We start from the raw sequence: 26,671 nt of genomic DNA on the forward strand, positions 1-26,671 counted from the left end.
AGGAAGGGAGAGAGGGGGGAAAGAGGGAGGGAGGGAGGGAGGGAGGGAGGGAGGAAGGGAGGGAGAGAGGGGGTGGGGGGGGAGGAAGAGAGTTAGAGAGGGAGGGAGGGAAAGGCCGGTAGACGGAGACAGGCTCTCATTAGCTTGCTTTCTCAGTCTTTTGTAAGAGTAGTGTATGGTCACAAGGCTTTGAAAATGGAGTCCTGGACACTCTTTATACTTCTGGTTGGGAGTCTCAGAGCAGGCCAGGAAAGGAATGGAAAAATCCATGGCATTTAGGTAGAGCCATGTCATAAAGGCTGCACTAATGAGCCTGAGGTTTTAAGAGGGGGCGAGGAAGAGGGGGGAAATGGTTTACATATGGATTTGAAAAAGCACTGCCATCAGAGGTATGTTGTGTATGCAATGAAGCAGAGTAGTCTCAGTCCACATGCTCTCTCTCTCTCTCTCTCTCTCTCTCTCTCTCTCTCTCTCTCTCTCTCTCTCTCTCTCTCCCTCTATCTCTCTCCCTCCCTCTCTCTCTCACTCTGCGGCAGGGACCTCACAATATGATACATATCACCACATGGGTCACAATATTGTGATATTGATATATATTGCGATACTTTACATATGGCGATATATTGCAATACATATGCCTCTGCCTCTGTGCTCTTTCTCACTGCTTTCTCTCTGGCTCTCCTCTCTCTCTCTCACTCTCTATGTCTCTGACTCTCTCCCTCCCTCCTCTTTCTCATGCTAATGTTATCCTTGCCTCCATATACTGTGCTGTAGGCATCCATATCACACACTACATATACACACTACATACTGTATCACATACTACATACTGTATACCCCCATACTAGCTAGCTATAGTATGAGGGGGAAAAAACATGCAAATGAATATGACACAGTGTGCTGATATTTCAGAATGATATGTACAGAATGTAATAGCTGGTTATAGGATTAGGGTGTCACAATGTTCCTGCAGTGTTTGTCATAAGTACCTATACGTATGTGTATGTAAATATCTCAAATCTTTACTCTCAGTACACTTTGTAGTAATGCAAGATAACCAGTCAAGTGAAGTCACAAGATTGAAATTAATTTGGCAAGCACCACAGTGTAAAAAACCCCACATTAGAATGCAAATATTATATTAGCAGCATTCCAGATATTTACAAATATAAGACATATTTACAGTAGAGCACCACAGCGAGCACCGAGTGAGTTAACATAATAATGACCAAACAATCTCGCTCATATTTTACACTATCCAAAAAACACAACAGTCTCATTCAATGTGGACAAATGATTACACTATTAATACATCATCATCCTTCTAATAGGTTCATCCCACAAATAAACCCATGCTGCAACCATCACCATGCACTCACTCCAAAAAAACATATACTCACTCAAAGCCAAAGGTAATAGTGTGTGACTGTCTATATGACCTTGCTGCTCACGCTCATCTCAGCTCATTGGGCCAGCCCTGCAGGTATGATCTACCATTAACCCCCCGTGGGGTGTGGGGTGTGGGGGCGGTTGGCGGGGGGTGGGGGGTGGGGGGTGGGGGTGGTGGACCTGGCTCTGGCTCTATATGACTATGACACGGGTGTGGTGGAGACAGATGATACAGAGGGCTTTACCCAAACACAGAAGATGAAGGTGGGGTGGTTCAATTCCTCCTCAATACTTTATCCAATCCATGTTTAACCCTGAGGTGTGTGTTTGTTCACCCTGTCCTGACAACTCCTCAGAGGACACTGGTCCCTGGGGTTGAACAGGACAGCGGGCAGCACTAGGCTGGTTCCTCTGATGTCCTCTGCTCCATCTACATACAGTACTGTGGTCTGCACCGTGTGGGGGAACAGTGCTACATCACAACTAAATGCTACAATTAGTGGGGTTCTGGCAGAAGATTTCTTATTATTATCTTCGGTTGAAAAACTATTGGTGATCAAATTGTCAGAATAAAAATGAAAATGCATAGAAAGCATGCAGGATATTCAGGATTTACAATGTAATTTGTATTTAGCTGTATTACAAGTCATAAAACTCCAAATGAAACATGATTAACAAAGCTTTCATTGAACATGAACATAATACATCCCAGTGCAAAACGTGCATCGTTATGGTTATTAAGTACTAAACCCACAACCGGTGGATGAGGGAAATAGAGGTATTTAGAGTTTTATTGTATTGCTTGAAGCATCAGCTTTAGAAGCACATAAAATTAATGGAACAATATATGAGGTAAATGTTTTTCCTTTTTGTGAACTAATTAAACCTTTTAGCATATCTGGTGTATTACAAACCGTTTTTCCTGAGCTTCTTATTGCTGTCTTGAAAATGGTATGATTATACAGTTATGTTTGAATGGAATAGGAATACACTTATTCACAAGTCATTAAATCAGAAGTGCTTGAGGAAGGAAACTTGGGACAAAAGTTTGGATGAATCCTGGTCAACGCAGGTCTCATGTGTCACAGAATAGACTAATTAAACACTTTCAGTAACAAAGTTGAATTGCTTTAACATATCCATTCCAATTATGATTTTCATATAGAAGGATCTAAATAAATGTTTATCTTCAAGTCATTTGTTTCCAGGATTATTTTACAATTACAGTAAAATAATCCCCAAACGTCTTTCAAATGTGCTAGAAACCTAACATAGAATGAAAACACATTGTTGGGATGCATGAAAACCAACCGATCCTTGTGTCACCACATGAGAGGAGCCCACCCCAGCCTGCAGCTCTCCAAAATAAGCAAGTTTTAATGTTCATGAGTAATGCTTAATTATCCATACATGGCCATTTACAAGCATATAGCTGTAGGGCTCTAATGTAACAATAGCGAAATAGTTCCCAATTTAATGGAAAATAACATTATTGCGTGCAGCCAGAATTATTCACTGCATTACCCACGTTTCATAACGTGGATTAACTCCAGCAATTTCATGCATATGAATACAGTGGTTCTTAGCAGGGGAGCTCCTGATTGAAATGAAACTAATTTCACAATGATTAGTTTGGGTGGTGCTGTTAGCAATATGCTGGATATAGCATATACTAAGTGTGTGGTGTGTGTGTGTGTGTGTGTGTGTGTGTGTGTGTGTGTGTGTGTGTGTGTGTGTGTGTGAGTGTGTGTGTGTGTGTGTGTGTGTGTGTGTGTGTGTGTGTGTGTGTCTGTGTGTGTGTGTGTGTGTGTGTGTGTGTGTGTGTGTGTGTGTGCGTGCGTGTGCGTGTGTGTGTGTGTGTGTGTGTGTGTGTGTGCGTGCGTGTGCGTGTGTGTGTGTGTGTGTGTGTGTGTGTGTGCGTGCGTGTGTGTGTGTAATCAGACAGTATTATGTCCATCATCTATTACTGCAGCACCTCAGAGAGCCTCAGCCCCTCCTCTCTTGTGCTTGAGGCATAATGCACCCTGACTCACTCACCATAAAACACATGAATAGGTAACACACTCATTTACATGTACCCTATCGGAATAGCTGTTCCTCCTGGGATAAGAGCATACATATTAGAGTTATGTGGAGGCAGTTCTAAGATGGATGGGTTTGATCTGAATGAATTTTAACATCTTAGTGGAGATTTGGGGATTTGAATGTCTCCAGAGAGTGCTGAGACAGTGGCTGCCCTTACCTATAAGTGAATAGATGATTGGCTCTGAACCTGGGGGAAGTCAACATCCCACCATGGCTCTGATGCATTTGTCATCTTTAAAATAAAAATAAAAACAGCATAACACTACACATTTTATATATATATATATATATATATATATATATATATACACAAATTATATATATATATATATATATATATATATATAATAAAACAAATAAGAGATGATAATAAAATAAAACAATTTTTTAAATAAAACAAGAATGGTCACAGTATTTCAGACAAATAAAGCACCTCAAATGAACAAAAAGGAGGGAGCAAATAATGAAAAAATAAACATTTCAAACATATTTCCTTTGTACATGTATATGTATATCTATCACTTAAAATGACATGGCCTGCCCTTTCGTGAAATAACCACAGTGGGGTGAGAGACTATTAGTAAATAATGTGGAGGGTGCTGGAGGTACAATGGGTAACCATCTAGCCCCGAGGTGAAGTTAATGAGTCATGGCCAAGTGCTGAATTCCATACATATGTAAGATCATGAGATATTCAGCAAAGCTTTTAAATCACATAAATGCTGTTACGGGCCATTGTTCACAATAAACATTTAAATTGTGTTCATAGACTAGGTTGTAAATCTCCAGATACAGATATCCTCCTGGGTTCAAATAGCTAATCTTCGATGTGTGCTCAATCAACATCAGTCATTTAATGTGCTTGTGTGATGACCATAAGGCCATAGGATATGTTAATGTTAATTAATATGTTAAATGTTTTGCTTTTCATAGCAAGTTCCCGCACTGTACACTATGTTCATGGAAACAGACAAAGAATTAGGATTAACTTGCACCTTGCACATATAAACCAGAATAAATGTCTATCTTGGTTGTAGTCAATACATTTGTATGTTTCATTTTTATGTTACATTTTTATGTTTTATGTTTACATTCAGATTTAACTCCTACACATTATGGAATTTAATATAGAAATGGGCCCAACCTTGCTGTGTCTTGTGTTTCAAGATGTAGTGATATAGAAAAACCGCTAGATGGCAATACACCACCTTTTAAATATTTGTCCAAATGAGATCACGTTTAGAGAGAGAGTGAAATCATACTGTATTTATTTTCCAAAATCTTTAATACTTTTTTTTTTTTCATGTTGGCTTGGTGACAACTATGGACAAACTGGGTAGAAATTATCCCACATAGGCCTTATGAACTCAGAATTGTTGTGAAATGTCCAATACGTTTTAAAAAGTAATTAATTCAGTTAATTTCAACAGGGTTGTGATTTATAGTAGACCTCCACCCATAAAGTCTGACACACATATAACATTAGTCCTCCATTGCAATAGACAAAATAAGATAACTTGCTTCTCATCACTGGAGAGTTAGGGTTATCTCTGGCCAGCCACACAGCTGTGGATAAGGTTTGTGCAGCTCCCTGGTCAGGGAATCAGATGCCTGAGTGTGCTGGACAGAGGGACACACAATGGGAGACAGGGAGTGAAGGAGGGGTTGAGTTGGAAGAGGAGGATTTGAGGAGGCTTAGGCAGGGCAGCAAAGAGGGGGGGGGGGGGGGGGTGGAAGGTCACTGTTCCAGATTTGGAGGTGTCACAGTGTGGGGAGAGATTGATGGCTGCGAGCAGTAGATAACAGCTTGCAGTGTGAAGGCAGATTAAGGGAGCCATAGATTTTGGGAAAACCTCGCCCTTCCCTGATTGGGCTGTGCAGTAATAACAGCCATGTCTCACTTAGGCCCCAATAGACTGCAATTAGCTGCACAGGCAATTACAGGTTTGCAGAAGGAAAATATGAGCTGTTCCTAAGTTCTTTCTTGCAAGTTGTCATTCAGCATGCAACTTACTTGCTGACCATCTTTCCTGAGAGTTACTGACAGTGTACTGCATTTATGTGTCTTATAACTCAATAAAGAGATACAAAACTATGAGCAAAAAACATTTGTAGAAAATGAACCATAGTAACAATCATTAGCATTTCTTGATTCTTTGAATATTGGCTGATGATAATGAACATTTGACTTTTAATATGTCAATGCTTTGATGTTTATGCTGCCTTTTAGGTTTCAACATATGACTAAGTTTGAACATGGCAACACAAAGCCCAGGTTTACTCTAATCCGCAGCCCCCACCCTATCTAACTATTGTTGGGACAGCAGTCCAGCTGATAGCCTCTCCCCCTCCTCCGCTTAGCCTGCTTCCCATGTATGCTGTGAGGGGTCTGCCACAATGCCATTGTTATCCATCGGATTGTCTGCAGTCATTGCCTATTCAGTCAGCCGTCATGCCTTTTGTCCGAAACCATTCTTCACTCCGGCCCTAAGACCTGCTCCTCTGCTCTCCTTGTCTGCTGCTGCCCATCTGCCCCCTTCTCCAGCATGTTCTACACTAGCACCCCGTATCTCTCATTCTCTCTCTCACACACACACACACACACACACACACACACACACACACACACACACTCCGCACCAGCTGTCCTGTCCCTGTCCCTGGGGAATAAACAGGTGCTGGGCTTGTGCGGGCCTCTGTAGATTGCACATGGCAGCACACGCCAACCCTCCAACCTGCTCCTGGACCTTTGAGGAGACACATGAACTTGCTGTTATTTCCTTTTTGACTTTCTTGATGTGTCCTGTTTTGTCCTGTTTATTTTCTCTCTACCTCACTATTAGCTCCAACAGCATTGTGACAACAGTGTAGGCTATAATAGTAACATTTTAAAGATGTCACCATACTGAGACAGGAAATGTTCATGTCAGACTAAACAAGAGATAATAGTTTACATGTAAATAAGTTACTGGAGTGGAGAGCAACTGCTTGCACTCCTTTCCATGTGAATAGATTCAGTAACATCTGATTGGAAGAGTCCAAGTGTATGAAAAGATCTGGGTTAATGAGACAGTATTATAGATCATCTCAGTACTGCTTCAAAGAAAGAGTAGACCCTACAGTAATATCAACTGATTTTACTGTGTAAAAAACATACATTTAATATTGTGGTCAACTGAAGTAATTTTTTCATGTTCCATGATCCATAATCCATGACTTTTATTTATCTAAGAGAGGAAGTATGAAGCCATGCCAAATGCTTATGTAAAAATAGACAGTGGTGGCCATTGATGGAATCTATAAATAGATAGAACGAAAAGAGGCTGCCATGATGAGCTTCTGGGCAAGGGTATTTATAGTACAGGCAGAGTGCTGTTTACCAGGAGGAAGACAGCCAGGGGTGGTGTACTTATCAATAACACCATACAAACAGACAGAAATAGCACTGGATGCCCAGTCACCATATCTGGAGAGATGTGCTCAAGGTGAAATCAAATCACTTTTATTGGGAGGATCAAAGGATTACTCATCAAGGCTCCTCTATTTAAGGACTCCATAAAAGTGGAGTTGGCCAACTGCCATTCACACATTACAGTCAGTGGTGTGTCATTTGATTCTTTCTCTTCTTTCTATTCAAATAATTTGTTGTTGATTTGTTCGTTCTAATCTGGAGGACATTGCTGAACCATAGATTTTTCTTCAGACAAAGATAGGCATATATGACTATATATATTATATAAGTATATATAAGTTACTGATAAATCAGAGTAATACAATATTTGAAAGTTTAAATGTCACACGCAATATGTCATCACAGTGCCACCATGTAGGCCTCATTAGACAAGTGCAATCAGAAGTTTTTTTTTAACGTTTTGACTCGTCTGCTTCATGCATCTTGAAATGATAGATAGGCCATTCTTAATGCACAAGCCTACTAGTCTACTGTAGCCTACTGCCACATCTCTATAATGTTAGGCAAGAAACGTTCAAGATAATATAGGTTGTTTATCATAACTATAATGTGTATTACAACTACACGTTAAACATGACTGCGATCAAACGAAAAGCGTATTGTTTGTGTGCCTGATGTGGTAGGACCATTGCAGAGCGAGGAGGTGGAGGAGGAGGAGGAGGAGGGGCAGACAGACTGCAGACAGACAGACAGACCAGGCTGCAGCCCTTCAGACAGACAGACAGACATTCAACTTGAACGGAGTGGTGCGGCGAACGGCTGCAGAACTCTGTTTTTCTGCCCAACCGAAATTCCAAGCTTACTTTCTGTCTATGTCTGATATTTTAACGTTATTGTGACCTGTTCAGATTTAATATATATTAGCAGGACCATAGGGTCTTAAGCTGACTGCTGAACACTGGGAGGACTTGATTGACCTCAAGCTCAAGAAGAAGATGTCTATATTGCCTTTCACTCCTCCAATTGTGAAGAGGCTTCTCGGCTGGAAAAAGGGGGAGCAGAATGGACAAGAGGAGAAATGGTGTGAAAAGGCAGTCAAGAGTCTGGTGAAGAAATTGAAAAAGACGGGGCAATTGGAAGAGTTGGAGAAAGCCATTACAACCCAGAATATCAACACGAAATGCATCACCATACCAAGGTAAGTTAGCTTGCTAGCTAGCTAGCTATAATAGCAGGAGCCGCCAGCGACAGTCAGCCACCCAGACTATACAGGACGTGTTAGCTGTGAGCTAACTCACATAACAAGAGCAGTCACATCCACTCACTGGTCTGGTTGCAGAAGCCAAGCTAGCCACCGCAGCTAAGCTAGCTGGGTGTTGTGATTAATCACGCTAGCCCAACCTCACAGCCAAACAACCGTTAGCTGGCCTGCCAGTGCAGTGTTGTCTTTTCTACATTTCATTTATTTAATGCGTTCGTTTGGCAGGTCTGCAGCAGCTGCTAATGTTAGCTAACTATGACAGACAGGCAGATCGGTTTATGCATGCATGGCATTGTTTATTTGTATTTCATGTTTTCTATCATTGATTCTCACATCTTTGCTGCTGCAAAGTGAGAGTTAATGTGATCAATTTATTGTTGTACTGTTATCTGCCTGTGCCACACGTGTTCTCCTGCACTATGCACCCAGTGATCTGGCTAGCTGGTCCCATACAGGTGTCTGGACGGCTACCAGACGATCACTGCTGGGAGCAGATGGGGACAGTAGGTTCCATGTGGAGCCGGCTAAGCCTGATGGTGCTATGTATGTCCACGTGTATAGAGACAGAGTCTGGGACGGCAGGTAGCCTCTATCAAACAATACTGGTAGCTAGATGACAGATTCAGCGAGTGACTTGAAATTGTTGACCTCAAATACAAGTGCTTCAGTTAGATTCAGGATGTTTTCCGGTCTTTGTTGGTCAATATGTCACTGGGCCACTGACATAACTTCCAGGGTCTCAGAATCCCTTTCCTTTGTCTCCCTCATCATAGACATGTGGACTGGACTTCTCCCATTAAGTGAAATGCGGGTCAGAATGCTAGGATGGATCAGGCCCTGTCCACACTTGTCCTGAGGGCTGGGTGGCTGTGTTTGGGGGAATACTGACTCAGAGGGCAGGACCACTGTTTAGACTGGAGTGAGTGAGTGAGTGAGTGTGGGAAATCTGGGAATGAAAGTTAGGTGTGGGATTCCCCAGATGGTGTGTGTGTGTGTGTGTGTGTGTGTGTGTGTGTGACTAATTTTCAAATAGAATTTGTCTGACAGTGAAGTTTGTAAACAGTGGAGTGAAGGGTTATCGTGTGTGTGTGTGTGTGTGTGTGTGTGTGTGTGTGTGTGTGTACACTGTGACTCTGCGCATGCTCACCAAGGTTATGTTTATGTAGGCTAATTTGTGTCTGGGGGGGGGTCTGTTTGTTAAATAATATTCATGTTTGTTTTATAATAATAAAAAATCATTTGCATCTTGAAACAGAGGTTGTACGGTTGGGTTTGTGGGTGTAGGCCTAATATTTGTGTACTTGGTAGTATGTGTGTCTGTGCTTGCGAGACTGCTTGTGTTGGCACCTGCATGCATGTTTTCATTAACACCTGCCCTCCATGCACCTCTGTTTTGTGAGGCCACTGTCCCCTCCCTCCACTTAGCTCACAGACATCCTGCCGCTATGAAGTGAAGAGAAGAGGAAGCCACTGCACATCGCCAACTCAGGAAACGCACTGCTCTGCTGCTTAGTCAGTCTCACCATGACTTGAAAGACACTGACTGATATCTATCTTTATTATTGTGGGAGATTTCAGGCAAAGTCTGTTCCTCTCCTCTATTTGGTCTCATTGGGCTGTATTCAGGCTGTCAATAAAAGGTGTGTGTGTGCGTGTGTGTGGCAGTCTGAGTACGGTGTGTAACTTACACAGACGTAGCAGCTCAGTGCCTGGGAATGTGCTGCGGGCCCTGGGGAGGGCGTGGGCCGCTGTGTTTGGTTTGTGGTTTAGCCCCAGCAGGGCCCGGGGGCTGTGGGTTTACAGAGTAACGGCTGCCTCACTATCTGCCGGGGATAATAGTGACTCTGTTCAGAGACAACAAGCCCGCTTTGTGCTGCGCTGTTGTCGCCTCCTCTAATGTGGCAGTGGAAGAGAGAGAGAGAGAGAGAGAGAGAAGACTTATCAGCGTTTGAGGTGGCTCAGGGCATGGCCAAGGTGCCACTCCCAGGATGGAGCCAACAGGAAATCGATGCGTGCTCAAAGTAACTGAGGTCAATCCCTTGCCGGCCCTTCCTTCCCATGCTACTTGGATTAGGTTATGGAACAAAGACCAGATCCCAAGGTCCTGGCTATCACCGCAATAGTCCTCTTACAGGAGGTATTTTTATTTATTTATTTATTTTCTTTCTGAGTGAGGCAGTCCCACTCATATTTTTCATTTTGTTCGATAGAGTTAGTGAAGAGGGCATGTCAGCAGGGCATAGGCCGGATTCAAACCCATGCCGACATGGGCATGTGTGCACTGTAGACACGGTGCTAGACCACTGGACCACCCCAGGCCACTCAGGAGGCTTATTTTGACTGATGAGTTACACCTGTCGTTTTCTTCCCTCCATTCACAGCTATTCTCATTGATAGTGATGTATGAAAAGTTGTTAAATATTGTCGTGAGATAAGGACTAAAGTGTGAGCGTACCATCTATTTTTTTCCCCTCTCCTTTCCTGTCCCTTGCTAATAGGTCTTGTAGAGTCCTTCTCCTCCTCAGAACCATCCATGAGCCCCCTACCCTCAGACTGTTGTGTGACGCTAGGTAATGGCGGGAGTTAACCTTGTCCCACCCCAAGACATCAGTGCCCCCATGAATGACTGCATTCAAGCACGCAATACGTCAAAAAAGGCCCATGGATCGGTTGGCTTCCTGGGCCTGGTGGTTTTAGGTTCCTAAACTCACACATACACAGTCAGTCAGGAAGTAGCTGTCTATGTAATGGGCTGATAGTCTTGGCTGTGACAGGAGGGTATGGGGCCGTTTATGGTGTCTGTATTTTTACTCCAGTATTTTCCCCCTGGGTTGCCAGTGTACTGCCTGGGGAGGCAGAGCCACTGAGGAATGAGAACCACATGTTCTCTGACTGTCTGACCAACAGTGGAGGCTGGGGACTGGGAGAAAACCACAAATCTCTGGTCGGGGGGCAGTCGTCTATAGTAAAGACAGTCTGCAGCCCCATGGTGTCCTCTTCCTTGCTGTCCCCCATGGGGTCCTTCCATACTAGACAGTCAAGGGCATGCCGTGTGGCATGTATCTGCATTCTCAATATCACATCTTGAAAACGTTCATTTGAACTGGGTCTTTTATGCGGACCACTGTGCCTGGTTGAATTGAGATATGTAGGCTAATGACCTTACTCCATGGCATGTGGTGTTTGTATTCCGAGACGGCTCATGTGCAGCCTTGACGGCTAGCCCTGTGTGGTAAGGGCTGGGGGCATTGGTGTAGAATACGTTCTTTCATACACATGCTAATACAGTGAACAAGTAAGCAAACATTACATTAGTGAACTGGGTTATTCTGAGCCCGTCTGCTCTGAAGGTAATGGTGTGCTGTATGTCTGGGATTAGGTACTGTAGGCCCTCAGTGTTGAAACCACATTGGGATGCTTTGTGAACATCTGGGGAATAGACGCATTGGAGGAACATCCCTTACTCACTCCTGATAGGCTTCTGGTTGGTTTATCTAGTCTAACTGAACGTGTTTTACATTGTTTATGGGCCCAGCCTATATTGACGGTATATTGTATGCACAAATGAGCATACACAGTGGAAAAAGCCCCCCCCCCCAGATGGCCTGTGTATCGCAAAAACACTTAACCAAGTGTCCTCCTTCTGTGTGCTGTAATGTCCTCCTTATGTTCATTCTCTCTCTCTCTCTCTCTCTCCCCCCCCCCCCCCCCCCTTTCTCCAGGTCTCTGGACGGGCGTCTGCAGGTGTCCCACAGGAAGGGCCTGCCCCATGTCATCTACTGCCGCCTGTGGCGCTGGCCCGACCTGCAGTCCCACCACGAGCTGCGGGCTGTGGAGCTGTGTGAGTACGCCTTCCACACCAAGAAGGACGAGGTGTGTGTGAACCCCTACCACTACCAGAGGGTGGAGACGCCAGGTTGGTGCACTACTATCTCCTTAAGCCAGGGCAAAGTCATAGTATTGCTCTGTTACTGTGTCAATCAGTGTGTGTGTGTGTGTGTGTGTGTGTGTGTACAGTCTTGCCTCCTGTCCTGGTACCACGGCACACAGATATCCCCACAGAGTTTCCCCCACTGGACGACTACAGCCACTCCATCCCTGAGAACACCAACTTCCCTGCCGGCATTGAACCTCAGAGTAACTACATCCCTGGTGAGACACTCAATCCACTCTACATTCTTACAGTACGAATGGCGCATTTCAATTGACTTCCTACACACCTTAAGTTCACATTGACACAAACTAACATAATGAGCACAACCCTTATACAGACACACTTCCATTTCTGAAGACATACAACATAATGTGTGTGCTGACATACTTCTTGTAGCATGCAGTCTTAGGAAGAAAGGTGCCTAATCAATTAAACTAATGTGTTAGCCTAATTAACTTACTATATATCGGACACAGGCAGGCCTTGAACCGAGTACTGGACTCATGACCTATGAGTTTATGTTGGGAGTTTGTTGTGTGTGTGTGTGTGTGTGTGTGTGTGTGTGTGTGTGTGTGTGTGTGTGTGTTTTTTCAGAGACCCCTCCTCCAGGGTATCTGAGTGAGGATGGAGAGACCAGTGACCACCAGCACAATCACAGCATGGACACAGGTGAGAGACTAGAGTACACACACACACACACACACACACACACACACACACACACACACACACACACACACACACACAGAGCTAGCTCACTGCTACAACTTTCCTGACCCTCTCTCCTATCTGTCTGGTCATCTATAGGTTCGCCCGACCTGTCGCCGAATCCTGTCTCACCAACACACAACAATCTGGGTAAGGAGAAACAACACTTCTACAGCTATACACCCTTCTGTTTTCTACTATAATGGAAGTCCATAGTTGGTGATTCGAGCAGAATCCAGAATCCTCCTGACTAGGTATTTGGAGTTCAGATCTTGAAATCAAACAAGGGCAAATTGTAAGACTAGACAGCTGTGGGAAACCACTTGAGCCAGAGTTTGAGATTGCTGAAAGGTGCGGAGCCACTCCAAAGTGTTTCAAATTCAGTTGGACTGCTGGACGGGTGCTCCACAGAATATGAAATATGTATGTGTATACAGTATAAATGTGTATGTGTGTATAATTCAGTGGTGCAAACTTGTCACCTTTAGGTGAAATTCGCTGTTTTTACCTCAAAAATCAGCCCTATCACGTACGTGACGTACGTGATAGGGCTGGGCAAACGATCAAAATTTCTTTTTCGATAATCGCAAGAATTAACGATCAATTATCGATTAATCGATAAGCTTTTTTTTCCATCAAAAAAAAAAAAAAAACTAGGGCAGAAATAACAAGCATGTTTTCCTTGGGGAAAAAACTTTATTTGTGTTGCTATTGCACACATTCATTCATTCACATTCAAACTAGACACTACAGTCAGATAACAATCCTCTTAGACAAGGCAGTGAGTAGCCTAAATTGTTTAACTTAAAAACACATTTTACATTATAAATAAAAATATAGAAAATAAGTAACTCACCATAGGAGCAGTAAAAAAACAGTTACTCACAAATAGGAGGATGACTGAAAACGTTAGTGTCCTTAAGAGCGTCCAGCTTAACTTAAATGTAAACTCCAGCGAGAGTCTGTAGGCGGCAGGCCTACTGGTTCTTGTTCAGAAAGATGATCATGTTAACATGTTCAGGGGTGAGAGACGAACGCAATCTGGTGACAGTTAGGCCAGCCGCAGAAAACACTCACTCCGAGGGCACCGAGGTTGCGGGGATGCAGAGGTAGGTCCGCGCTAATTTGGCCAACCGAGGAAACCTTCTTTCGTTTAATTTCCACCAGTCAGTTGGGTCGCAGACTCGCAGTTCAGGCCCGCAGAAGGCTCCCTCAGAAAGGTGCAAACTTCGGTTTCGATGTTCATTAACGTGGACAAACTAATTTCGATTATCGAGCAAAATATTTTGTGATCGACCAAGATCCTTATCGATCAATTATCGATCGTCGATCATTGATGCCCACCCCTACTACGTGAATCATGCAGATCTGCAAAAAAAAATATTTGGGGGGGGGGGGGGCGGTCTACATCTCATCTCATCCAAGTCACATGATGCCCATGCCCAAGCTAACATCTTCCTGTCTGCTAAACTCTGCTGCAGTTGAAATAAAACGTCTTAAAAAGTTCTTAAGATGGAAGTAGAAACATAAGAAGTAATCAAATAAAATAACATAGAAGTTATTTCTATGTTGCGATAACTTCTCAACAGGAATTTACAGGGTTCGTTCAAACTATCGTAATTCTTGAACTATATGTGCAATCAAAAAAAATCCAACAGTTTCTGAAAGCACAGAAGTTGCACTATCTAGCCATTTAGGGTTATTGCGGTAGTTCACCAAAAAAACAAATGCACTGACCTCAAAGTGTCATGGAGTGATTTGAAGAGAAGCAGTATTTTAGCGGTGTTTTATACTTTAGTGAGTTTCTGTACATATATGTTTGTGATTGTGAAATGTCACAAAGACCATCTAGGCTAGGGTAACCAATCCACCTAAAAGTTTCATCGAGGACGACGATGTAAGTGACGAAGGACTGATTTCTTCTTCTGAACCAGGGTATGGAGGTTAGTTCTAGCGAATTTACCTGATAGAACATCGACATGCTAGAAACACATAACTACACATAATTAGATGATCATTATAAGTATTTAGTGATTGTTAAACTGTTGTTTATTATATCGAGTGGGTACTTTACAACTTCAAGTTTCGTGTTGTGAAAAAAACGAGTCGGCGAGTGGTTTTGGCTGCGTTCGTAAATTCGCTCTGGAAATCTGATCAGCAGTCATGGAAGGCCTCTTGTCCAATCAAATTACTTGGTCCCTTTATGACGTTGAGCCCAGTGCGCAGAGCGAATTTACGAACGCTGCCCGAGACTGTCTCGCGTCCCCCTTTACCTCGCTTTTAACCTGCTGCTACACTGCTGCTATAACATCAGGATCAGACACAGGGCGAGACTTTCAAAATACATTTTTTTAATGGCTTCTGTGTGCTTTAGACTTGCGTACAATCGATTTTATTTTTATTTTAAAAGTCTGACCGGAAAATGTATTATTGTCGCCAGACCCACTGCGTGGGAATACGACGCGTGCAGATGAGAGACAACATATAAAACAAAACTTATCGCACACTTATTGCTCGTGTGACATTGGTTAAGCTGCGCCCAAAACCCCTATATTTTGCCACATGAAATGATAAGACAAGAGGCCTCGATACGATAATCGCCGTAGGAGGCGATTCGACTGTAGGCATGTGAAGTTAGAATTTCTTCAAACTTGCAGTGGTAGCAACGGTATGTGTGGTTTAGTAAATATAGTGTGTGTGTGTGTGTGTGTGTGTGTGTGTGTGTGTGTGTGTGTGTGTGTGGACCTCCTGTGAGAGGTGTGTGTGTGCCATCTCAGTATGTAGGCTATGCAGTGTAAGTGAGTGTGAGTAAGTGTGTGAGTTTATTCTGTTATTTATGCTATTATATCTAATGTGTTGAGAAGCAATGGAAATGAATCAAGAAATTGATAGAGTAGGCTAACTTACATTATCATTGTTCTATATGCAACAGAACAGATCACCCAGCATTGCTAATGAAAATAATCAACAAATGTGAGTCTAATACCAATACTTGCTCAATAGGTCAAAATGTAACTTGTTGAAACCTGCAGGAACCCGCATAATTATTTTGAGAACAGGTTGCTTACATTAATTATGAGGGTGTTAAGGTCAGGGCCATCGCTACTTACACGCGCATCATTGTTAGACCACTGTTAATGATAGAGCTAACCATCTACGGGCAAAAAAAAAGTGTCACCTTTTTGAACCATCGCCAGTTTGCACCCCTGGTATATATATATATATATACAGTATAAATGTGTGTGTGTATGCAGTATAAATGTGTGTGTACAGTATAAATGTGTGTGTGTGTGTGTGTGTATACAGTATAAATGTGTATGTGTGTATACAGTATAAATGTGTGTGTGTGTGTGTGTGTGTACAGTAGGGCTGCAACGATTAGTCGACATAATCAACGACGTCGACCATAAAAACTCGTCGACGTGGAATTTTAGTGTCGACTCATCGTATTTTTAAAAATGTTTTTTTTTTTTTTTTTTTTTTTTAACGGGAGCCATGCAAGAATCAGCTGGGTAAGTTTTAGCTAACGTTGTTAGCCAACTGGCTAACGTTATATTGTTAGGGTCGTAATGTTTATGTTAGCTTTACTGTTACATGTTGGAAAACAACGTCTCATGGACAGGGCTGTACATGCTATGAGCGTTTGTGCTATTAATTTATTTGCCCTGTGGCACGCGTGTGACAGACAGAGGCGCTTGTATGTAACGTTACGTAGCAGGGGTTTTCCATGTTGAAGCCAGGAGAACGCGAGATGAAATGAAGTGAGGGGTGGTCGCTATTAAAATACCAGGTAGTCATGGTGGATGATCATGAATGATGCTTGATAAGTGAATGCTATTTCAATTATGTTGAGTCCACCAGCGAGCTGTCTGTAAGATAAACAGCGCCAAGCGTAGCCTACTAACGTGAGCTGTCTGTAGTCTAGCCAGCAATGCCAGCTAGCCAATCAACTAGCTCTGTGAGCAGCTGTAGCTTGGCGTAACGTTAGGTTAGATAGCTAGTTAAGCCGGATTTATGCTTCTGCGTCGCCATTTACGCGCAGCGAAAAGCCACACGACTAATCGGAAAAATAATCGACAGATTAGTCGACTACCAAAATAATCGTTAGTTGCAGCCCTAGTGTACAGTAGAAATGTGTGTATACAGTATAAATGTGTATGTGTATATGTTACGGAACATGTGGGAATACGGTACATGTGGGAAAACTAGGGTTAGGGTTAGGTGCTACGTCGACTTGGTACATGCTGGCATGTCTAACCCTAACCCTAATCCTATCCCTAATCCTATCCCTACCCCTAACCCTAACCGTAGCACCCTAGCACCTAACGCTAACCCTAGTTTTCCCACATGTACCGTGTTCCCACATGTACCGTAATATATATACAGTATAAATGTGTGTATACAGTATAAATGTGTATGTGTGCCAGGGTTTCCGTTAACCGGTAATTACCGGTCTTTGTCCGGTAAAATTTGTTGAAGTCCGACAAATTGAAAACTCGTCGGACATAAATGTCCGGTGAAAATAATTCCCTCTAAGCACAATTTGAATACAATTCGCTAAAGTTCACATTCTGATTCCTTCTATTTTAAAAAAGACGAATATATAGGCTATGTATTTCTTTTATTATGATATGATTTGACACCGGCATGATGATGACTCCTAATGTGTAGGCTGCCTATGCGAAACAGCGGTTGTTTCCGGTGTGCGCTATAACTCGTGCACAATCGAGTCGAGGCAGAGAGGAGGATAGCGATGTTTCTCTCTGTGATAGTGTGATTATGCAAGCCTTTTCTGAAAGGGATGAGAACCCGATTGTTTCAGCTTCTCCAAGGGAGAAAGTGGTAGAGTTACCATCTTCCCCGAGTCCTACCATACCATCCGCTGACAGCCTATCTCTGCCTGTAACCGGCGAGCGATTGCGTGTCGCTCAAGTAGCTGATCAGTCATTAAACAAATGTTTTTTACATGCAGCTAGTGAGGAATCTGAAATAGGGGGCAACGTAGTTTATTTCCTTAACGATGGGATATTAATGCGTAAATGGTCTCCTCCTAATGCAAATGGTTGTGAGTGGAATACTGTAAAACAAGTGGTTGTGCCTGTGGGTTATAGACAACAGGTGTTATCTGTAGCACATGAGAGCCAGTGGTCAGGACATTTAGGTATAACTAAAACTTATCAGCTGATATTGAAACATTTCTTTTGGCCCGGACTGAAGGCGGATGTTGCCAAGCACTGCCGCTGTTGCCATACTTGTCAGATGGCGGGTAAGCCTAATCAATCCATTCCACCCGCACCATTGCATCCCATTCCTGCTATAGGGGAGCCATTTGAACGTGTAATAATTGATTGTGTTGGACCTTTGCCTAGGACTAAAAGTGGAAGTCAGTATTTGCTCACTATTATGTGCGCTGCTACTCGTTTTCCCGAAGCTGTTCCGTTGCGTAACATATCAGCCAGCTCAGTGGTGAAAGCTTTAACAACGTTTTTTTCCACATTCGGTCTTCCTCTTGTTATACAATCTGACCAGGGCACTAACTTTCAGTCTAAGCTTTTCAAACAAGCCCTAAGAACGTTAGGGGTACGATGTCACGCCAGAAGCCTACATGCTTGCACTGTTCAATAAAATGTTATACATCTAGACATTGTGGTATTTCTTTATATACGTATCCCAGCCTGCCTATTGTTTCTCAATAAACAGTTATGTTCTCCTCATTGTCATACTCCTGAGTTCGATTAAGTATGATTTGACAGGCAGCTAAACGAAATGCCTTCCCAACCAGCGAGACCTGGTTATAGAAATGACGTTGTTTTATTGATAAAAAAAGGGTAAAACTGGAAAGAGAAAATAGAAAACTCACATTAATCCCAAACAATTTAACAAACTTCAGTTAACGTAATGTGGAGTCCGTTCATTGATCGATGCTGTCTGTTCAGTTCCCAGTGAGGCGCCCGTTCAGCACTGGACATAATGGCATAGCGCGCATGCGAATCATGTTATATTATTATATATTATATAGCTCGCATCTAATCGTATCGGATGAGAAATAGACATTAAATGGCATATATAGGCCGCTACACAACAGTAATCACCGCGACAAACAGCTATATTAGATTTTGCCGGCGGCAATTTTTTCTAACGGAAACCCTGATGTGTGCATGCATACAGTATAAATGTGTATGTGTGTATACACAGTATACATGTGTGTGTGTGTGTGTGTGTGTGTGTGTATATTAGGGGTGGGCATCAATGATCGACGATCAATAATTGATCGATAAGGATCTTGGTCGATCACAAAATATTTTGCTCGATAATCGTTTTATTTTTTTATTTTTTTATAATAATAATAATGGAAATTAGTTTTTCCACGTGTCACCAGATTGCGTTCGTCTCTCACCCCTGAACATGTTAACATGATCATCTTTCTGAACAAGAACCAGTAGGCCTGCCGCCTACAGTCTCTCGCTGGAGTTTAAATTTAAATTAAGCTGGACGCTCTTAAGGACACTAACGTTTTCAGTCATCCTCCTATTTGTGAGTAACTGTTTTTTTACTGCTCCTATGGTGAGTTACTTATTTTCTATATTTTTATTTATAACGTAAAATGTGTTTTTAAGTTAAACAATTTAAGCTACTCACTGCCTTGTTTAAGAGGATTGTTATCTGACTGTATTGTCTAGTTTGAATGTGAATGAATGAATGTGTGCAATAGCAACACAAATAAAGTTTTTTAATGATCGTTAATTCTTGCGATTATCGAAAAAGAAATTTTTATCGTTTGTCCAGTCCTAGTGTATATGTTACGGTACATGTGGGAATACGGTACATGTGGGAAAAATAGGGTTGGGGTTAGGTGCTACGTCGACATGCTGGCATGTCTAACCCTAACCCTAATCCTAACCCTAACCCCAACCCTACCCTTAACCCTAAGCACCTAACCATAACCCTATTTTTCCCACATGTACTGTATTCCTACATGTACCGTAACATATATACAGTATAAATGTGTGTGTGTGTATATACAGCATAAATGTGTGTGTGTGTATATACAGTATAAATGTGTGTGTGTATACAGTATACATGTGTGTGTGTATACAGTATAAATGTGTGTGTGTGTGTATACAGTATAAATGTGTGTGTGTGTATATACAGTATAAATGTGTGTGTGTGTATATAGAGTATAAATGTGTATGTGTATATACAGTATGTGTGTGTATACAGTATACATGTGTGTGTGTGTGTGTGTGTGTGTGTGTGTGTGTGTGTTTGTGTAGTGACGAAGAGTCATTAGGAGTGTTCTCTAATATTTCAGCAAACACCCCCGATGTTGTAATTGTCAACGAAAATCACAGAGAGGTGCTTATTCTAGAAGTTGGCTGCACCTTTGACCATAGCCTAGAGCAGCGGTTCCCAACCTTTTAGGACTCACGGACCACTTTACAGATTATGTCCAGTATTCGCGGCCCACTCAGCAGCGCGCAAAGCGCGCCGCGATTTTTTTTCTTTCGCGTGCACGCGCATGAAACGCGCACAAGCGCTCAAAACAACGACGTCATTTGACCAAAAACTAGAGGGAGCGTGGCAAACATTTTAAAAATAAATAGCGGTTAAACCATTAAAGCCGAGCGGCGATGTTTTATATAGCAGGTGATCAAATACCAAGATCGTAAATGTTGTATGTGTTCAATATTTACGACCAAACATCCTTATGTGTGTGGGCAACTCCCGACTCCCGACTAGGGTTGCCAGATGGGCTCGGGTTTTTTTGGTGGAATTAGCGGTTTTAGACTGTGGTTAGGGTGGAAAGTGTCGATCCCATCTGGCAACCCTGTTCGCGAGTCCGGGATGGAATGTAGCCAATCAAGAAGCGAGCTGACTTCTTCTTTTCGGATGGAAATATCGGCACACAATACGACCAAGGCTGTTCAATCCAAGATTTTTTATCTTTTTAAAATTAAAACGTTTTTGTAACAAAAATCTTTTTTTTTGCCCATGATTTGGCGGTCTGGTGGTCCGCGGCCCATAGGTTGGGAACCGCTGGCCTAGAGGAAGCCTTTTTAACCAAAATCTTGAAATACCAACAGCTGGAGCAGGCCATATCACAACTGGGTTACAGATGTCAACTTTTAGTTTTCATATTTGGCAGCCTGGGCCATAAGTCTGTTGTTAGAGGCCTTCAAATGGCTAGTCTACCTAAGAGAAGGGCCAAACAGTTAGCAAAATATTGCTCAGTATCCGCTGTTATTGGTAGCTGCTCAATATGGAGAAGGCGGTGCTTCCTGTACCCATGAGCTGGATACTGTCTGTTTTACAGTATTGATACTGGATCTGTCAAATCCACTGCTATCATCTGGTGTGAATAACATCCTGTGTGTGGCAGAACTGGTTGTTGGCTCAGCACTATTGTAACAGATTGTTTCCATGATATCAAAATGCACTGTTAGTATTTATGTCCTTTAGAATTGTACATGTATGTGGACATAAATAAAGCATTTAAAATGTGTATATACCGTATAAATGTGTGTGTGTGTGTGTGTGTATACAGTATAAATGTGTATGTGTGTATATACAGTATAAATGTGTATGTATATACAGTATAAACACGAAAAGAGCTTCTGGGCGACAACTTGATCCCTTCAAAGATGTATTTTTTTTTTGCTGACGATGCGTTTCGGAGCAAGCTCTTTCATCTAAGCATAATGTTAGAACACAACAACTCAGTATATACAAGACATCACAAGGCAAACATAATTGCAAATCAGATTTTGAGATGTTGTCATAATCCTCCAGGTTCATTCAGGTTTAAGACAGAGTTTCCTCCTCGTTGTAGCCCGTCTGCTGCCCTGACACGGCTGTGAGCACAGCCCCCCCCCCCCCCCCCCCCCCCGCCATCTCTATAAATACCTCCTCCAATTTTAATAATCTGGATTATTTATGACATGGTCTCTCTCTACATAACGTTAGTTATGTTGCCGCGTGATCTGCTCAGCATGATAATGACAACACCAGCATGAATAGGGTGTCTTTTTTCCCCCCTGGTCGCCCACCACACAGATTAACAGCTGACAAACGGCTGATTTTTGCCAGCAAAAGGGCAGCAGAGTCATATCAGCATCTCACTCACTAATCCTAATGGTGTGTGTGTGAGTGTGTGAGAGGTTGAAAGAGGTTGAAAGAGAGTTGAGTTAGTCTTTGCTGCACTGAGTCTGGGAGGCTTAGCCTCTGGGGGCAGAACCAGAGGAAGCGCCAAATGAAAGGCGCCTTTGTCTCGGAGCCCTCTGGAAGGGCCAGAGACAGACAGCCCACGGTAATGTAATCATGATAATATCCTGTTGCTTGGTTATTCTATCTCTGTGGAAAGCCACTAGGGGGGTCATTGTAGACATGATAAATAGGCGTTTCACATGGCTGGCTGGGTAGTTTTACCAACTCGGCCCTGACTTTGACTTGGTTAAGTCATGGAAAGAAGAGGGACTAGAATGTTCACAGGGTGCAACTCATTATAATTGAGCACCTTGTCAATTGCCCGTGTGACAGACTGCATCTGCAAACCCGTTGGCTTGCTTCCACGTCCTAATACCAACCTCCCTATGCCCTTATGTCCTTCTCACACCTCTCCTATCCTCCCCCTCCCCTGTCCTCCTCTGTCCTCCCCCTCTCCTTCCTCCTCTCAGACCTGCAGCCTGTAACCTACTGTGAGTCAGCGTTCTGGTGCTCCATCTCCTACTATGAGCTGAACCAGCGTGTGGGGGAGACCTTCCACGCCTCCCAGCCCTCCCTCACGGTCGACGGCTTCACCGACCCCTCCAACTCCGAGCGCTTCTGTCTGGGCCTGCTGTCCAACGTCAACCGCAACGCTGCCGTGGAGCTCACACGCAGACACATAGGTACAGCCACTAGGGGTGCAATGGTTCAGTTGGTCCACGGTTCGGAATGAACCTTGGTTTATGGGTCACGGTTTCTGTGAAAAAATGCTACTATTTATTTACAAACTGTTACTTTACTTTATTTTGCTTATACTTATGGAACTTTAACATTTAGACACATTCCAGAATATGACTGGTATATTCTATAATATAAACAAATATAAATATGTATAAACTAAAAATAACAAAAACACTTTCAAATGTGACACCAGACAGTTTTTTGATAAACCAGTAGGCTACATTACTTGTACTGAAACTACAGATTGTAAGCTTTCAAATGACGTGTCATACATTGAATAGACATGGGTCATTGAAAGTGCTTGAATTCCCCTCTCTCTCTCTCTAAAAAAAATGTGCTGTGTGCTGTGGTAGAGAAGGCAAGAAGAGACCATCTAGTGTTCACACATTCAAGCCTCTCTTTTTAATTGTTGTCTGAGCGGATAGTTCCTATTATATAAATTCTCATCTAGGTCTGTCTCGAACTATGCCGTGTTGGGTCCTTGAATATGAGGGAATTGAGTCTTGAACGTCCTTGAAAGGTGCTTGAATTTGATGTTTCAGAAGGTGTGGGGACCCTGTAGGTAGAACCCTGTAGGTAGGTACCATCGCTGACTGGTGTCGTCTGACCCCCCTTGTCAACCTCAACGACTGTCTGTTGAACCTTCTGTGAAATGACGTTGAGGAACATTGGATGATATGAGAGATGGTTTAGACAAATATCAAGTCGACAATGTGTGTTTATGGCACACGTCTCTTGCCACATGTTTGTTTTAGACGCATTCGATTTGCGTCTGCTTTCACAGACATGAATGTGCTTAAGTTAGGTGTAGCTATAGGTAAACATTCAAGATTTACCAGCGTAGACTGAAAGACAATTCTTGGAACGGATTAAGATGACAGTGAATCAGTGAATGTGTAGGCTAAAACAGGAATGAAGCCAGTAGGTACTGTGTCAGTGGATCTGACGGCTCCTTCCTTCCTTCCTTCCATCCTTCCTTCCTGTCCAGGGCGAGGTGTGAGGTTGTACTACATCGGAGGAGAGGTGTTTGCAGAGTGTCTCAGTGACAGCGCCATCTTTGTCCAGAGTCCCAACTGTAACCAGCGCTATGGCTGGCACCCTGCCACTGTCTGCAAGATCCCTCCAGGTGGGCAGCACAAGGACGCACGCACGCACACACGCGCACACACACACACACACACATACACACACACACAAACACACGCAGGAGCACATGACCCAGGCCATGAGTACATGCTAGAACATTGACTAGTGAGTGAGTCAGTCAGTCCGTCATCTTCTGAAGTGCCACTGGCATTGTCCCATGACATATCGTACAGAACTGAATGGTTTGTTCTCTTTGTGGTCCTCAGGCTGCAATCTGAAGATCTTTAACAACCAGGAGTTTGCTGCCCTGCTGGCCCAGTCAGTGAACCAGGGCTTTGAGGCTGTGTACCAGCTGACCCGCATGTGTACCATCCGGATGAGCTTCGTGAAAGGCTGGGGAGCAGAGTACAGGTAAGCCAACGTGTCGTGATGGTTAAAGATATCTTTACACTTGACTAGTCGATATTGTGCTACTGTGCTGTGTCTATAATAAGGGCTGTTGAAATGTCAGCCTTGTTGATTTGTTGTTGCAAGCTGCTGGTTGTTTATCAAGGTTGAATCGTTCGTAACGCTGCATGTATCTTTTGGTTCCTGGCTCAGTATCGATGGCAACAGTCTGGAGCATTAAAGTGACTCATTGTCTCTGACCTGGGAAAGCCTGCCCTGCAGCAGGTCCACCACCAACAACACTACTTTCTCATACTTCTTCTTCTTAGAAAAACACAGAGCCAGGCTAGTGAATATTTAGGGGAGATGTCATGCTCTTTGTCCCCCCATTCCCCCCATGGCTGGGGAATGAGTAATCCACTGGATGTAGCGGGACAGGGGGCTAGGGGCTAGGGGAGGAGGGGGGGGACTCTCTGAGCCTGGCCTGGGCCTTTCCTCTGAAGAGAGTTTGCCTGCAGACACCACAGCATGTGGAGCCACTTACAGCCTGGCTCTGATTACACCACACACCACTCTACCTTTCTCATGCCTACTCTACCTCACATTCTCTCCCCCATTCTCACACACAAGTTGTTGTTTTGTTTCTCTTGTTTCTCTCTTATTTCTCTTTGACTGAATAAGACCCTCCTTTTCTATTTTCATGTGATACAACAAAAAAAAGTTGACCTTGCCCCTGCCTTCAGCTTTGGTCGTTGAAGAGTATAGATGTCTATTTCACACTCCTAGATAAGTCCTCTGTGTCCATATCCTCCCTGTCCTCTAGAAAAGACACTCCTAGATAAGTCCTATGTGTCCATATCCTTCCTGTCCTCTAGAAAAGACACTCCTAGATAAGTCCTCTGTGTCCATATCCTCCCTGTCCTCTAGAAAAGACACTCCTAGATAAGTCCTCTGTGTCCATATCCTCCCTGTCCTCTAGAAAAGACACTCCTAGATAAGTCCTCTGTCCATATCCTCCCTGTCCTCTATAAAAGACACTCCTAGATAAGTCCTATGTGTCCATATCCTCCCTGTCCTCTAGAAAAGACAATCAACATGGCTGACTCAGAGCTTGAGCCAGAGGCATGGCTGTGATTTATGGTGGCCCTCCATTTACGCTGAGGAGAACTTGGCTGCTGTGGGCCTGTTTGGCCTGGCAGAGGCAGACGCTTCTCTGTTTGTGGAGTCTGTTCCACAGCTTTAGAGGTGGCCGAGGCCTGGTGATGAATAGTCCCTCGCCCAACCGATGAGGCGGTGAGGCTTTGTTTTAATTGTTCTAATGGCAAGTGAACCCAAGCTGAGGAGGAGAGAGGACAAAGAGTGAAAGGGTATTGTGCGGGCGGGCGGCCGTCAGACTTGGAGAGGCACTTGAGTGGGAGAGGGAGATGATGGGGGGAGGGCGCTGCACAGTGAGACGGCTGGGGGAGAGTTGAGTAACGGGGGAGGAATGCGGGAGGCATGCAGTGGTGCGGGGGAGGGAGAGTGGGAGGTGAACGCGTTCAGACAAAGTGCACAAGGGGGGGATTCCCCCCGGACTCTCCAGTGGCCTGTGTCACGTTTCAAGCACAAACTAGGCTTCGCTTGAAACAAAACAGACTTAGTCAAAACTGTTAAAGATTTTAGGAAGATTAGAAGGGACAGTGTCTGTGAACTTGACCTATTATTGTCCTGCCTTCCTTCCGTTAACCACAGGGGAAACAAAATACTGTCAAATGTTCATGATTGAGGATAATGCTTCCGCAGTCTTGTATATCTCTAGTTTACCATTGAGGTACCAGCTTGCTTTACCATGTTTTTACATGGTTCTATTTCATTCATCATCCCCCCCTCTCTCTCTCTCTCTCTATTTCTCTTTCTTCAGACGACAGACGGTGACCAGCACCCCCTGCTGGATCGAGCTGCACCTCAACGGGCCACTGCAATGGCTGGACAAGGTGCTCACACAGATGGGTTCTCCTAGCATCCGCTGCTCCAGTGTGTCCTAGGAGCACACACCCTGCCCTCCCACCACACACACACACACACACACACACACACACACACACACACACACACACACACACACACACACACACACACACACACACACACACACACACATGCACAGGAGGATAGGAATAAGGAAAGAAGAGGTTCTTAATCTCTGGTCTCTCTGGACAGAGGAAGACACAGAATCAGAGAAGATCACTCTTATCTGTCAACTGGCCCCAACATTTCACCTCACACACTGTTAAAGCACTTTCTTCACGAGTAGCATTTAGTGTGTCCATCTGATGGTCATTTTTAAGTTTTCTATGTGGTTTTGTCATCTTGTACTCAGTAGTCAGCCATTGCATGTTAGTAATAGTTTGGAAAGAGACTTGGCTCTCGTTTAAAAAAAAATAATAATCATGATTTCCCAATCATGTCTTTTCATTTAGAGTCT

The 26,671-nt window shown here is 43.5% G+C and overlaps 1 protein-coding gene across 3 annotated transcripts; it reads left to right on the plus strand.

Moving 5' to 3' along the window:
* Positions 1 to 7,881: 7,881 nt before the first annotated feature.
* Positions 7,882 to 26,231, plus strand: smad3b (SMAD family member 3b; the record flags this gene model as incomplete). Of its 3 annotated transcripts, none has more annotated exons than XM_080539292.1 (9): positions 7,882 to 8,084; positions 11,870 to 12,063; positions 12,165 to 12,299; positions 12,676 to 12,750; positions 12,889 to 12,939; positions 22,464 to 22,676; positions 23,723 to 23,860; positions 24,003 to 24,231; positions 26,108 to 26,231. In XM_080539292.1, 9 exons carry the CDS (start codon positions 7,882 to 7,884, stop codon positions 26,229 to 26,231), a joined length of 1,362 nt encoding a protein of 453 aa, XP_080395418.1. The 3 variants fall into 3 exon arrangements, with proteins under 3 accessions (XP_080395418.1, XP_080395419.1, XP_080395420.1); XM_080539293.1 differs by having other exon boundaries at positions 24,087 to 24,231; XM_080539294.1 differs by lacking the exon at positions 23,723 to 23,860 and having other exon boundaries at positions 24,087 to 24,231.
* Between the last annotated feature and the right edge of the window lie 440 nt (positions 26,232 to 26,671).

The sequence above is a fragment of the Nansenia antarctica genome (genome assembly GCF_963989245.1).
Source record: "Nansenia antarctica genome assembly, chromosome: 9".
NCBI lineage: Eukaryota > Metazoa > Chordata > Actinopteri > Argentiniformes > Microstomatidae > Nansenia > Nansenia antarctica.